Genomic DNA, 14,677 nt, shown 5'->3' with positions numbered 1-14,677 from the left:
ATATAGCTAAAATATCTTGTCACATATTGTTATAATATAAAGGAGAAGTCAAAAAAATAAAAAATAAAAGAGTCCAAACAACTTTTTTAAGTAGATTTATTAAAACTACTTCCCTTTTAATAGTATTGATTAATCCATTTGATTTTGTTTAATATTTTAGAGTTTAGTCCCTTATGATATGATGACTATAAACAAGTTATGTATGATATTGATTACTGTTATATATGTGTAAACTTGAAGACTAATTTTTACATACATTCAAATTAATTTTAATTGTAACAGTATGTTATTATGATTAGTTGCATTTGTAAGAAAAAAATAGTTTTAGAAAATCTGTTCTGAGTTGAACAAAATTAAAGTTTATTATTTTCTTGCAGTTTTGATTATTTTTATGATTAATGGTATACAACCATTTTTAAAATATGTTGTTATTTACTTTATATGAATTAGTTTAATATTATTTAATATATGTATTAATTATGTGCTCCCGTCAAATAATTAGTTTGGATCCGCCATTGGAGTCGATAGGCTGACATACAAAAGTTTACTATACTCATGATTACTGATTTTAAGATCTCTACCCGTGAAAGATAAGAATATGTTCTTTCATGAGGAGATCTGCATTCTTATTTTCTCGACTAGAGACGAAGAGTCCGCATCCATCATTTTATTAGTAAGTAGAGATAGGCCAAGGTAGTGAACCGGTAGCTTACCCTCCTCAAAAGGAATATGATTAGTAATAGCTTTCGCCACTGCTCTTCTAATCCTGCTAAGTATATAATGGGATTTTCAATGCTGATGCACAGACACAAGCGTTCTGCAAACTTATCAAATAAACAGATATCACCTCGAATGGATGCTTCCTTAATCCTTACCATCAACAAATATCATTAGGTCATCAGGGAAGCAGAGATGGGTCAGCTGAATAGGTGCGCAATTTGGGTGAAATCCAATTATTTTCTCCACAGCCGCTTAATTAATCATGCGAGAAAAGACAATCATCGATATGACAAATGGATATGGAGATATGTTAAAAGTATCCATGCGAAAATTGGATATAACAGAAATTATGATGGATAAACTATACATAAAATTTGATCCGGTCCGTATTCGTTTCGATTGACTCAATTTTTTTGGAATATCTGTGACTTTACTAATTAAATCAAATACTGATATTCACTATCTATGAAAGACAGAATAAATCACAAATTAATATTTTAGAAATAGATATTTGATTCGGTCCATTATATAAACATATAGAATATAAATATACATACATGTATTTAAAAATTATATACAAATTGTATAATTTGGTATCTCTATGTAGTTCTATGGTATTTTTATTCACTAAATTAATTATGTAATTATTTAATTTTATAAAATTATGCAGTTTTCTAATTTATATAATGAAATAATATTATTTATATCGAAATTTTTATTTTCTTAAAAATTATTTTTATATTTTGTGGACCAGATTGGATGTATGGTAAAATAGCAAATTTATACTAATAAAAGGGACCTTTTGGGGCTCCATTGAGCGTCCACATCAGCAAAAAAAAAACTACTTCCGAAAGATGACACGTGGCATAAAATATAGTTTTACTAATTTTCAAAAATTATAAATAATATCTAAACATACAACATAAATAAAAAATGGAAAAACTACATTAAACATATGTAAGATTACCATTTTTCACTTAAAAAAAACGGCTTATCTCCATAATGTAACATTACCGTTTTATAAAAAAACAAAAAACATTATATATAATTTCGAAAATAATAAATATATGTAAACATACAACATAAAAAAATAGAAATACTACATTAAACATATGTAAGATTACCATTTTACATTTTTATTTTTAAAAAATAATATGTAAACATACAACATAAAAAAATGGAAAAACTACATTAAACATATGTAAGATTACAATTTTTCACTAAAAAAAGACGGTTTATCTCCATAATGTAACATTGCTATTTTGTAAAAAAACATTATATATAATTTTGAAAATAATAAATAATATGTAAACATACGACATAAAAAATGGAAATACTACATTAAACATATGTAAGATTACCATTTTACATTTAAAAATAACAATAATATGTAAACATACAACATAAAAAAATGGAAATCTACATTAAACATATGTAAGATTACCATTTTTCACTAAAAAAATGGTTTATCTCCATAATGTAACATTACCATTTTATAAAAAAAAGAAAAAAAAAACATAAATATAACTATTTGACTATTTGTCCAAATTCTTCTATTAAACATTGTCGTTTTACATTAAAAATGGAAATATACATTAAAACTTAAACATCTATCTTAAAATATAAAATATAGATATTAACTAAATATAAAGTATAAGAAAGAGAAATATTCAATATATAGAAAAATAAATAATAAGTATATATTATAAATATATAAATATACGAATTATATATACAATAATAAGTAAATGCACAATTTTAAAAAAATGGAAAGAATACATTAAATATTAAACATCTATCTTAAAATGTAAAATATAGATATTAAGTAAATAGAAAGTATAAGAAAAAGAAATACACAACTTAAAAACAATGGAAAAAATATATTAAGATTTAAACATCTATCTTAAAATGTAAAATATAGATATTACGCAAATAGAAAGTATAAGAAAAGGAAATACACAATTTAAAAAAATGGAAAAAGTACATTAGTATTTAAACATCTATCTTAAAATGTAAATCTATCTTAAAATATAAAATTATTAGTAAATAGAAAGTATAAGAAATAGAAATACACAATATAAATAAAAATAATTAATAAGTAAATATATAATATAGGTAAATACCCAATTTAAAAAATGGAAAATTACATTAAGATTTAAAAATATATCTTAAAATTTAAAATATAGATATTACGTAAATAGAAAGTATAACAAATAGAAATATATAATTTAAAAAAAATAGAAAACGTAAATTAACATTTAAACATCTATCTTAAAATGTAAAATAGAGATATTAAGTAAATAAAAAGTACAGGAAATAGAAATACATATACAGGAAAATAAATAATAAGTAAATAATTTAAATATATAATATATGAATTATATATATAATAATAAGTAAATGCACAATTTTTTAAGAAAATGGAAAAAGTTCATTAAACATTAAACATCTATCTTAAAATGTAAAATATATAATATAAGTAAATACACAATTAAAAAAAATGGAAAAAGTACATTAAGATTTAAATATCTATTTTAAAATATAAAATATAGATATTACGTAAGTAAAAATATAAGAAATGGAAATAAACATTTTAAAAAATGAAAAAGTACATTAAGATTTAAACATCTATCTTAAAATGTACATCTATCTTAAAATGGTAGTAAATTATATAAAAATGGAAATACCACATTAAACAAAAAAAATGTATATTTTTACATCAAGAAAGTTCCTATAAAACTGATTATCCCATCAACATCAACCTCACACAATCAAGGAAAACTTCAAAGCACTCGAGCAAAAAAATGGTTCCACCATCATTCTCACCGTCCCAAAAACCTTTAATGACCTTGAAGGAGATTTTTTATAACAACGAACTTTTTGTTAGGTGGATTCATTGTTGAAAAACCCGCAACTTCCAAAAGCCAAACTTATTAATGGGAATTGAATTGCTTTTCATAGACATAAAAGTATTCTTACAAATTTAAATTAATCTAATCCAGAATTTTATTGTTAATATTCATACTAACTCTTTCATGATCAAACCATTACACTTAATAACCATTCAAGCGTTTATCCCGAAACACTTCCTTCCTCGCCGAATCAGGTATTGGTTCATGTTGGTTTAGTATTATTTTTGGTTTATTAACCGGTTTAGGATGGTCCTATTGTAAATATAATTTAAGTTGGTTTAGCATATATTATGCTTAAAATAACTTAAATTAAATAATAGTAATATTATGCTTAAAATATAATTTTAGAGAGTTTTCAAATATAGTTTACAAAACATTATAGGTGATGAATTTAATTTATTAAATTCGTTTATTACTTAAAACTAAGTTTTTTTTAAAACATACTGAGTTATAAATATCAATGATGGATTGGTAAGTATAACATGAAGACAAAAATATAAATATTTGATTTTGAAGATAAGAAATTCAGCTTTTAACCAGTTACTCTATATATAATATCTTAATTTTTTTAAAAAAAATATACATAATTTATATATATAGATTAATCTTCCAAACTTAAACTATTATATTATATATGAATAATGTTTTTAAATAAAAATAATTTCTGATTAAAATAAATAAATAAAAACAACAAATGGTTATTTTCAAATAATGGATGTAATTTACATTATACTATCATTTAACAAGTATTAGATACGTTTTGATATATCATTATTTTCTATTTCCAGAAAACAATAATGTTAAACATCAATATCATCTAGGTTAAGTATACGAACATCACAATTCAAACATCACATTTTTACATAAACATTATAATACAATATTTTAATCAAAAAATACAATTCAAAAAAAAATATTCAAAGAATAGTTATATACTTAATATTTGAAAATCAAAGATATTTTTGCTAAAATTATACTTACCTAGCCAAGGAGATCAACCATCTTTTTACGGATCGATCGATTGTTGAGCATGTGGTCGATCCGAAAATACTCTGGAGTTTAATTAAATATCTAAAACATTTATTCTAACACTCAACAGATAGTTCTATCGCTAAATATGATAACTAGATAGCCAACAAAATTACAAAAAAAATATTTAAATAGTAAAAAATATGTTAATTTAACGTGCTACAATTTAAAAATAAATTTAAAGTATGGCATGCATTCTTAACATTTATATAAATATATTTCATAGCTTAAATATAAATAATTTAACAACTTAAATTAGAAAAAAGTAAAAATCCCGGGCGTAGCCCGGGTTAATCCCTAGTCTATATCTATACTATACTAAAAGTTGGATATCCTCCAATTCTAAACTATCCACGTCAGATTAAATATTCAAGCCAATCAGTGTTTGCCAGCTCATTCTAATATACAAATCAGCTAATATTCATATCTTTGTTTCGACTCTTCGTCTCTCTCATCTTCCAGCATGAAACTCTAACCTTATCTCAGTTTCCCTTTACCCATTAAAAAACGGGAAAAAACTGGCGGCTGCGACTCCTAGCAAACACAATAGCCAATTCAAAGACGGATCATCATCGACGGCTCCGACTTCTCTCTTTTCTCAACGACGTTCTTCCTGGACGTGAATATGAAGAAACCCTAAACATTGTGACAGGAGGCCTCCTAATTGGCCTTGAGATGCTGTTGAAGCAGAAGCGCAGAAGAGAGAAGTTGCTGCTGGTGACTTATCTCCCAGGTACCATTTTCACCCCAATTACGTTCAGCTTAACTATGACGTTTGAATCAATAACTTTGTGAAAAAAAAGAAACGAGTCTGTGTAGTGAAATTTCCGCGATGAGTAGTTTGATTGATGAAATCAGCTTGGTCTGATCTGTAAATACAAATTATTTGGTCGTCTGTCAATTATTACAAATCTCTTAACAAAACAAAGTTCCAATTTGTTGTGGGGTTGGATGATTAAGAAAAAGTAGTCGCTGGTGATTCACTTAAGGTGTTAGTCCTGTATTAAAAAGCTGTAACTTTTGTGTGCTGATGTAATCTTTTAGTTGCAGGTTGTTAATTTTAGAACAGAATTGTAAAAAACCCTTTTATTTGGTTTCTGTATAGTGATGGAAAATATTTGATGCCAGTTACTTTGTGTCTCAGTAAGCAAGCTACTAGATAGTTTCTATCATAGTTTGCTGCAAGATGACCATAATTACGGCGAGGGCCAGCGAAGCACAAGAACATGTTAGAGCTAGAGTTCTTTGAAAAGCTATTTGTTCATTACCTTACAAAAATTCCTGATTGGTGGCTGCGGTTTACTATCTTCTATGTTTCTGTTTACAGTTAATCACATGTAAGACACAAAGTAAAGGTCCGCAGAAAAATACGATATCCTGAACTTCAGAAATAGTACGAAAAGGTTCACAACTACTCATCAGAAATCCAGGTTAGACCGCATCTCCTTCTCTGTTTGCAATGTAACCTCTCATATTATATTTTTGGTTTAGATTTCATGTCAAATATACATTTCTGAGTTTTGAAGGAAATTGGTAAATATGATTAGGAGAGTAAAGTATTTCGAGATCCAACCAGAGAGCCACAGACCGTTTTCTATGGTGTGGCTCTGCCGATGGAAATCTTGTGGTCATTTTCCCATGTGTAAGCTCTCATGTATTTGGTGAAAATATGCGCTTTGGTGGACTCTTTTGCTGCAAAACGGTGGGGTTTTTAAGATTGCTTGGAACATGTCAAGAAACCTTTTGTTATTGACTACTAGATTTTATGAGGGTGTGTTCAAAAAAAAAAAAGATTTTATGAGGGTTTAAAATTCTATTCTTTTCCTGCAGAGTGCTATCTTTATATTAATATTAAGATGCCAAAAGAACTGATTTTCCCTGTCTTATATAGGCTAATGGAGACGGTAACGGAACAATGCACATCAACATACTCGATAGTTAAAGTGAAAGAATAAATAAGAACGAGGACATGCTAGGCGGATCAAAAGCACCACCAATGGCCAAGCAAAACGCTACGTCTGGTACTCTTGCAAGTAGGGAGTTCTATAAAGAATATTCTCAGCCTTCCAACGCTTTGAAAAAGACAACAGTGGGTAAGTACAGTAATTATCACATAACAATTTATTATAGGTAAAACCAGTTCAACAAATCATGGTCTCCGTTTCCAGATATATCACAATGGAAGCCCTGGAGCAGTCCCTGAGGGACATTAATGGTGGAAGAGACCTTAATGAAATTATTTCTGAAGTTGATGGAGAAAAATGTAAGTCCTACTATCTTTTATAACTTTGATAAGCACATACAACAAAACTATAATCACAAGCCGTTTTTTAAGCTGATTAGATTGTGTTGTTGTTTGTTCAGAGATGTATGTTTGTGTACCTGGGTTGGAAAACTCTTGCTGTCCATAAATAAAGAACTAAAAACTTGATTAAATTGACAACCATCAGTTTCGTGCTTTACATTTTCAGCATTCTCACATTGCTTTTAATGGCTGGGGATTTGATTTTGATTCAGATTTTCAAAGAAGGGGAGCTTCGCCACTTCTTCCTCTTTGTGTCACATCTATAGAAACGTCTGTTTCGTTCCATTTCAGGCTCCTCTGCGGCTTCTCGGTGGCATTTCCAACTTCATACATTTTACACATGGGATGCTAACAAGTAACAACTTGCTATCGTAAATAAGGATGATAAAAGACATAAACATGGGGAAAATACACTTTGTATTATGAGAGAAGTGCATCAGTTTAAAATATTGTAATTGTCGAGTGGGAGAACGGAGTACTGAATTAATTTACACACTGTATTAGCAGCCCTTGACCACTAAGATAAGCTATCTCAAAAGATTTGATTGCTTAAGAAAGAAAGCTCAAATATATTTTTGAATCAAATAGTTGGTAAAGCCTTCAGTTTCCAGCTTAAGTTGGGCGATTTCAACTTCACTTTCCAGCTCAAGTTGGGCGAGTTCAACTTCACTTCCTAACAGCAAACCTTCACTGTATCATGCATAATAACTGAGCACGAGAGGGATGACCATGGACCCGATGGCAATGGAGATGTTGCAGAGTTGGCAAAAGATGTGGCACCATCAAACGGTGAGAGCATGAAGAAGAAGGCACGTCAGGAGTAGACCAACTTGGATTAAACAATTTCCCACCGCTTTGCTTATCAAATAATGCTTTATCATAGTTTTCCCTAATAATTTGAACTCTCTAATATCTTTTACATTTTTAATTTAATCTCTTTGTTTCGGTGGATGTTTAAGCTATAAATACAATTTGTTCCTTTTCTTTAAGATTTCAACTTGGCCTTATTATTATAGATTATAACTCTTACCGCTTTCTTGGATTGGATATTATCACTATTTATGCAGCTTAAACTTTAATTATCCTTTTAGGTTAATAACCTTATTCCAAAATTTATAAAATCATGTAAATTCCAAACCAACTGAGGCACAAATATCTGATTAAAGGTTAACCAAATTTATCAACGAAATAAAACCATAATGCATAAAGTATCGTGCTTTATAATACGAGCATATATAGAATTACATTTGGGTTGTTCTTTAAGATCGAACATACATTTGTTGACACTTTCCAAAAACTGTTTGTGACTTATAGTAAATAAAACAAATTATAAGTAATATTTTCTTGCATCACTTTCTCTAATCCTTAAATTTGACGTTTGAAAATTTAAAATTTCATTATAAATTGAAAATATAATATAAACTGAAACAAACATATATTAAAAGAACATCATTTTTTGTTACATAATATATACTAAGACATTATTGAAACAATTTATACATATTATTTTAAAATATAACTTTTTATAATTTCATCAAATTACATTTAAGTTTCAATGGATTTAGCTTAGAGGTAGGTGTATTAATTTATTAACGTAAGAAATTAGTTGTTATAATAATATTAGAATCAGATACTCTTAAAATAAAAAATATTACTCATTCTTACTTTAAATTTTCTTCAGTTATATCAAATTGAAACACAAATCAAATGGAGAAATATAAATTATTCTATTTTCTAATTTAATACTTTTTGTTCTCTAATAAATATATTAGTGGTTTTTTCAATTCAAACCAATTAAATTTAACAAAATTTACAATATAATCTCAGAATAAAAAGATTATATTTAATTATTTCAATATAAAGTAAATTTAAAATTATATATAAAATTAAAATATATTTTAAATATAAAATAGTTTTAGTGTAAATTCATCCGCCCGTAGGGCGGACCAACCCCTAGTATATATAAAGATGTTGGGTCGACGACCTATTTCCACACCATAACTATCATATAGTAACAGATCCACACAAACTTTCAACCTCGTCATAATTAGACACAATTAAACTATCTCAACCTATTTCCACCCAATTTTAAAGATCATACTCGTTTCCACACAAACGAAGATTGAGGTTGGTTTTGATGGTTTATAACGTTAACCGATATTAAACCTGATGGTATCGGTTGATATTGGTACGACGCGATCCAGACGAAGATCCAACTTAAAATCGAATAGTATCCGACCCGAACCACTATTAGTCTTCTCCACATCGATTTTCCCTTTTGGAACCCTAGAATCAAAAAAAAAAAGAGAACAAAACAGAGTGAAAAACCCATAAAAGATGAGTAACGAATCTGGAAATTCGAGTGGAACCTCTGCCGGTCGAGCAAGAGGTAGGGTCGTTGGTGTGCCAAAGAGATGTTGGTGTGGGGAATTGGTGGTGTCGTTGATGTCCAAGTCTACAGCAAATCCTTACAGGAGATACTATCGATGTGCATTTGCGGCTGAGAAAAGGGTTAGTTTACCCTTTATATGAACGCCATTGTTCTTGTTCATGTGTGGGTTAATAGAATCAAAAAGTATAAAGTGACAGACCTTATGTCTTTGTTTGTAGCTGAGTAACGATAATCACACATACAAATGGGTTGATGAGGCGTTGGTTGATGAGGCAGAAGCATTGAAAATTCAATTAGGCAGACTTGAGCAGACAATTGTTCATGAGCGTGCAGAAGAAGAGAGAAAGAAGTTTGCAGAGTTTGAAATGAAGTTAGAAATTATGCTTCACTCGAGGTTCATCAACCCAAGTCATTACTTCTTTCTCAATTTCATAGTCATTGCGCTCTCTTCTATTTTCACCATCAGAGTCAACATCAGGAGCTTCAACATCGGGACTCTCTGACCGGAATTCAGGAACTTCAACTTCGGGACTCTCTGACTCTAATTCAGGAACTTCATGCCAATCAACAGGCACATCAACACAAGATTCCATTCTTAATTTCTGGAAAAAGAAGATGATGAACACAATTGTTAATGTATGGAATCAAAACCAAAAGAGACAAACGAAGAAGAAGGGTGTAGAACTCACCTTGTTTCTTCAGTTTCGACGGCTGGAACCAACCGGAGTAGGGATGGCGTGGCTTAATCTTCTGTTTCAATGGCGCTTCTTTTCGTCGCGAGAGAGACAACGACATACATGATTTGGGATTTTTTTTTTTAATTCTAGGGTTTCCGGGTCGGGTTAGAGGGTTTAATTCGAAATTTGGGTTAACTGATCCTTTATATCGGTTTACCCTTTCTAATCGGGTCATTTTGGTATAATTAGGTTAACTATTGGTTAACGTTTTATTCAAAGCCTAATTAACCAACAGTAAACCGTTTTGTGTGGATTTTAGATCATTTCTTAATTTTGTGTGGAAACGAGTTTCGATCTTTAAAATTGGGTGGAAATAGGTTGAGATAGTTCAATTGTGTCTAATTATGACGAGGTTGAAAGTTTGTGTGGATCTGTTACTATATGATAGTTATGGTGTGGAAATAGGTCGTCGACCCTTTATACTATGATAAATAAGTTTAGTGTTATGAATTACACTAAGGAAGCGTAATATTTACACTATAATCTATTGGGAGGATTTTTAAAGAATTTTTTTCATAGTTTAACCACATGCTTAGTTAAACACTAACATTGTTTTCACGTCTGTTAAATATAGTTGACATCGTCTAAATCGATGTGTAGAATCTGCAAATTTCAAAAATTTGTTTGGGAGTCGATCAGGAGCGGATCTACGGTACAACGAACGGGGGCACATGCCCCGACTACTTTATAAATCTTAATCAGTTAGCAATGTCACTATTGATTATCGTGGAACAATCGGTATAGATGCCTCCGGTTACGTTAAGGTGTTACAGTGTTAGAAGCCAATCGCGTTGTTTTTTTCTCCCTGGTTTACTTTTACCTCTTGTACAATGAATGTGAGACTTGTCCTAATTTTTGTCTTATTTTTAATTTTTTTTTCTGTTAGCATTTCTTTTCATTTCTTTCGTTATTTGTTTTTTTTCATAGTTTTCTATTATATAATATATATTTCATTGTTAGATTTCAACTTTTTAGCACATTTTTTGAATCATCTTTTAATAGGACAGTAGCAATTGCTAGTAAAAAAATAAAAAACTAATTAATCCATTTAATTTTGTTTAATATTTTAGAGTTTACTCCCTTATGATATGATGACTATAAACAAGTTATGTATGATATTGATTACTGCTATATATGTGTAAACTTGAAGTGTAATTTTTACATACAGTCAAATTAATTTTAATTGTAACAGTATGTTATTGTGATTAGTTGCATTTGTAAGAAAAAAAATAGTTTTAGAAAATCTGTTCTGAGTTGAACAAAATTAAAGTTTATTATTTTCTTGCAATTTTGATTATTTTAATGATTAATAAAACAACCATTTTTAAAATATGTTGTTATTTACTTTATATGAATTAGTTTAATATTATTTAATATGTGTATTAATTATGTGCCCCGTCAAATAATTGGTTTGGATCCGCCACTGGAGTCGATAGGCTGATATACAAAAGTTCACTATACTCATGATTACTGATTTTAAGAGCTCTACCCGTGAAAGATAAGAATATGTTCTTTCAAGAGAAGATCTGCATTCTTATTTTCTCGACTAGAGGCGCAGAGTCCGCCGCCATCATTTTATTAGTAAATAGAGGTAGGCCAAGGTAGTGAACTGGTAGCTTATCCACCTCAGAAGGAACGTGATTAGTAATAGCTTTCGCCACTGCTCTTCTATTCCTGCTAAGTACATAGTGGGATTTTCAATGTTGATGCACAGACACGAGCGTTCTGCAAACTTATCAAATAAACTGATCACACCTCGAATGGATGCTTCCTTAATCCTTACGATCAACAAATATCATTAGGTCATCAGGGAAGCAGAGATGGATCAGCTGAATAGGTGCACAGTTTGGGTGAAATCCAATTGTTTTCTCCACAACCGCTTAATTAATCATGCGAGAAAAGACACTCATCAATATGACAAATGGATATGGATATATGTTAAAAGTATCCATGCGGAAATTGGATATAACAGAAATTAGGATGGATAAAATAAACATAAAATTTGATCCGGTCCGTATTCGTTTCGATTGACTCAATGTTTTTAGAATATCTGTGACTTTACTAATTAAATCAAATACTGATATTCACTATCTATGAAAGACAGAATAAATCACAAATTAATATTTTAGAAATAGATATTTGATTCGGTCCATTATATAAACATATAGAATATAAATATAAATACATGTATTTAAAAATTATATACAAATTATATAATTTGGTATCTCTATATAGTTCGATGGTATTTTTATTCACTACATTAATTATGCAATTATTTAATTTTATAAAATTATGCATTTTTCTAATTTATATAATGAAATAATATCACAACTAGAGCGATTTGGTTGAATGTTCTTACCTTCCTCATGAACTTTTCTGCTATGATGATGAGGTTCCGGATCTTTCGATCGAGGGAGTGGCTAGCCCTCTTGTCCACTTGATATTGTAGACGCCGATAAACCGGATTGACATAAACGATAAAATAAAAGCGATGTTAAGGAAATTAGACGAATGTAAAAGCGAATACAAAAAAGAACTATAAGAAATCGTATTCGCTAAGAGACATGGAGTCGAGATATGATCTATTTCCTTAACTTAAAATATTCGCTCCGTTAGTGAGACGGGACTGTACAAATATAGAGTTCCAGGATACAACCATGGCAGACGAATCACACCTCACTCGTGATCGTCCTATCGAACTATAAACTCTACAAAACACTCTCGTATTTACGACTTACGCCAAGGGATTTTTCCTGTTGGTTTGATGTGAAAAAGTTAAGAAATGAAGGAAGAGTAGAGACGATATTTAAAGAGCCGGAGAAGATCCACTTCTTGCAACAGCTGCTGCACGTGGGCGAGAATTTCGCGGAGATCGAGGGAAGTTGAGTTTTGAAACTTCTTCCTCAAGACTCTCTCTCTTATCTCGTTTAAAACTTTCTAGAGGATAAAACGCATGACGTTTTTTATTTCCTAGACAAATTACTTGTCGTTTTAAATAAAATTGTATGCTGTTTTTCCCCGAAATAAATGGCAAAACGTTGAGCTTAACTTGGTCCAAAAAGAATATTTTTATCGGGCCAGAGGCCCTCCACCCAAGCCCAAGCCCAAGTCCACACCCACGCCGAGCCGAGCCGGCCGGACGGCGGCGCGCGCGCACGTGGGGAGCCTTTCTCTCTCACCAAGCCGTTTACACACTCATGTAATTAAGCCTTATTTATACTACTCTGAAATGTTCAAGAGGATAAAACGCATGACGTTTTTTATTTCTTAGACAAACTACTTGTCGTTTTAAATAAAATTGTTTGCTGTTTTTTCCCGAAATAAATGGTAAAACATTGAGCTTAACTTGATCCAAAAAAAAATATTTTTATCGGGCCAGAGGCCCTCCACCCAAGCCCAAGCCCAAGTCCACGCCCACGCCGAGCCGAGCCGGCCGGACGGCGGCGGCGCGCACGCGCGGGGAGCCTTTCTCTCTCACCAAGCCGCTTACACACTCATGTAATTAAGCCTTATTTATACTACTCTGAAATGTTCAAGAGGATAAAACGCATGACGTTTTTTATTTCTTAGACAAACTACTTGTCGTTTTAAATAAAATTGTATGCTGTTTTTTCCCGAAATAAATGGCAAAACATTAAACTTAACTTGGTCCAAAAAAAATATTTTTATCGGGCTAGAGGCCCTCCACCCAAGCCCAGACCCTCCAAACCCAAGCCGACACCGCGCCGGCCTGACGGCGGCAACGGCACCGGCATGGGGAGCCTTTCTCTCTCACCAAGCAGTTTCACATTCATGTAATTAAGCCTTATTTATACTACTCTGAAATGTTCAACTTACCCGATGTGGGACAAAGTTGATGTTGTCCATTTGACAGTGTTATACATTTCAAGTTCATCACTTCATCACGTTCTTTCTCATTCAATTTAGCTTTGTTTTTGACATATGAATATACTGGATTGTAGTGCTCGTTTCAAGCTTTCCAACGAGCTAATAATCCGGTCATGAAGACCACCGGTTTGGCCGGAAAAGCCACCAGAAAAGTCAAAAAGTCAGCCTTCATATTCTGTTTAAAAAACAGAGTTCCAACCGATATCACAGATCCAGTTTCAATATCTTGGTTTCTCGGCTGTGTTCTGTCTCTCGTATGCACATCAGAGCTTTGGCTTGTGTTGTTCCTTAGTGTTTTGGTTGTCTTTTGGTCGGGCATCCGATAGATCTTACGGCATGGAATGGAGGATGGTTATGGAGCTTAAAGACTGTGTTAAGCTCCATAACCATCCTCCATTCCGAGCTTAAAGACTGTGCTCTTAACTGGGCCTCGTGGTCTGGTGGTAAAGGAACCTCGGCTGAGGTGCCCGCCATCACGTGTTCGAGCTCCGACCACAGCGAATTTAACATGGTTTCCGTTTGGCCTCCAGGACCTTCCACGTTAGTTCCGGTTGGACGCGGTGGAATAGTCAGATACCTGGATTATCAGAAAGAAAAAAAAAAAAGACTGTGTTCTTCTCTGGCCACCGTAAGTATGTTTCTCCACTTGAGCAGATGGTGATGTTTGGATCCTAAGCCATGGTGCTTCTCGCAT

The 14,677-nt window shown here is 31.3% G+C and overlaps 1 protein-coding gene and 1 long non-coding RNA gene across 2 annotated transcripts; both read left to right on the top strand.

Annotated features, from left to right (window-relative positions):
* The first annotated feature begins 4,931 nt into the window (after positions 1 to 4,931).
* Positions 4,932 to 6,426, top strand: LOC103833029. Its single transcript, XR_004450127.1, has 3 exons — positions 4,932 to 5,394; positions 5,989 to 6,091; positions 6,188 to 6,426. It is a non-coding gene; the product is annotated as an uncharacterized LOC103833029 (long non-coding RNA).
* A 2,877-nt stretch (positions 6,427 to 9,303) lies between these two features.
* On the top strand, positions 9,304 to 9,861 carry LOC117127383 (uncharacterized protein At4g04775-like). Its single transcript, XM_033277535.1, has 2 exons — positions 9,304 to 9,477; positions 9,577 to 9,861. The coding sequence occupies exons 1-2, from the start codon at positions 9,304 to 9,306 to the stop codon at positions 9,859 to 9,861; spliced, it is 459 nt and encodes a 152-aa protein (XP_033133426.1).
* The last annotated feature ends 4,816 nt before the right edge of the window (positions 9,862 to 14,677 follow it).

The sequence above is a fragment of the Brassica rapa genome, chromosome A08 (assembly GCF_000309985.2).
Source record: "Brassica rapa cultivar Chiifu-401-42 chromosome A08, CAAS_Brap_v3.01, whole genome shotgun sequence".
Lineage (NCBI taxonomy): Eukaryota > Viridiplantae > Streptophyta > Magnoliopsida > Brassicales > Brassicaceae > Brassica > Brassica rapa.
The sequence above is the reverse complement of the archived record's forward strand: the minus strand, read 5'-3'. Positions and strand labels throughout refer to the sequence as shown.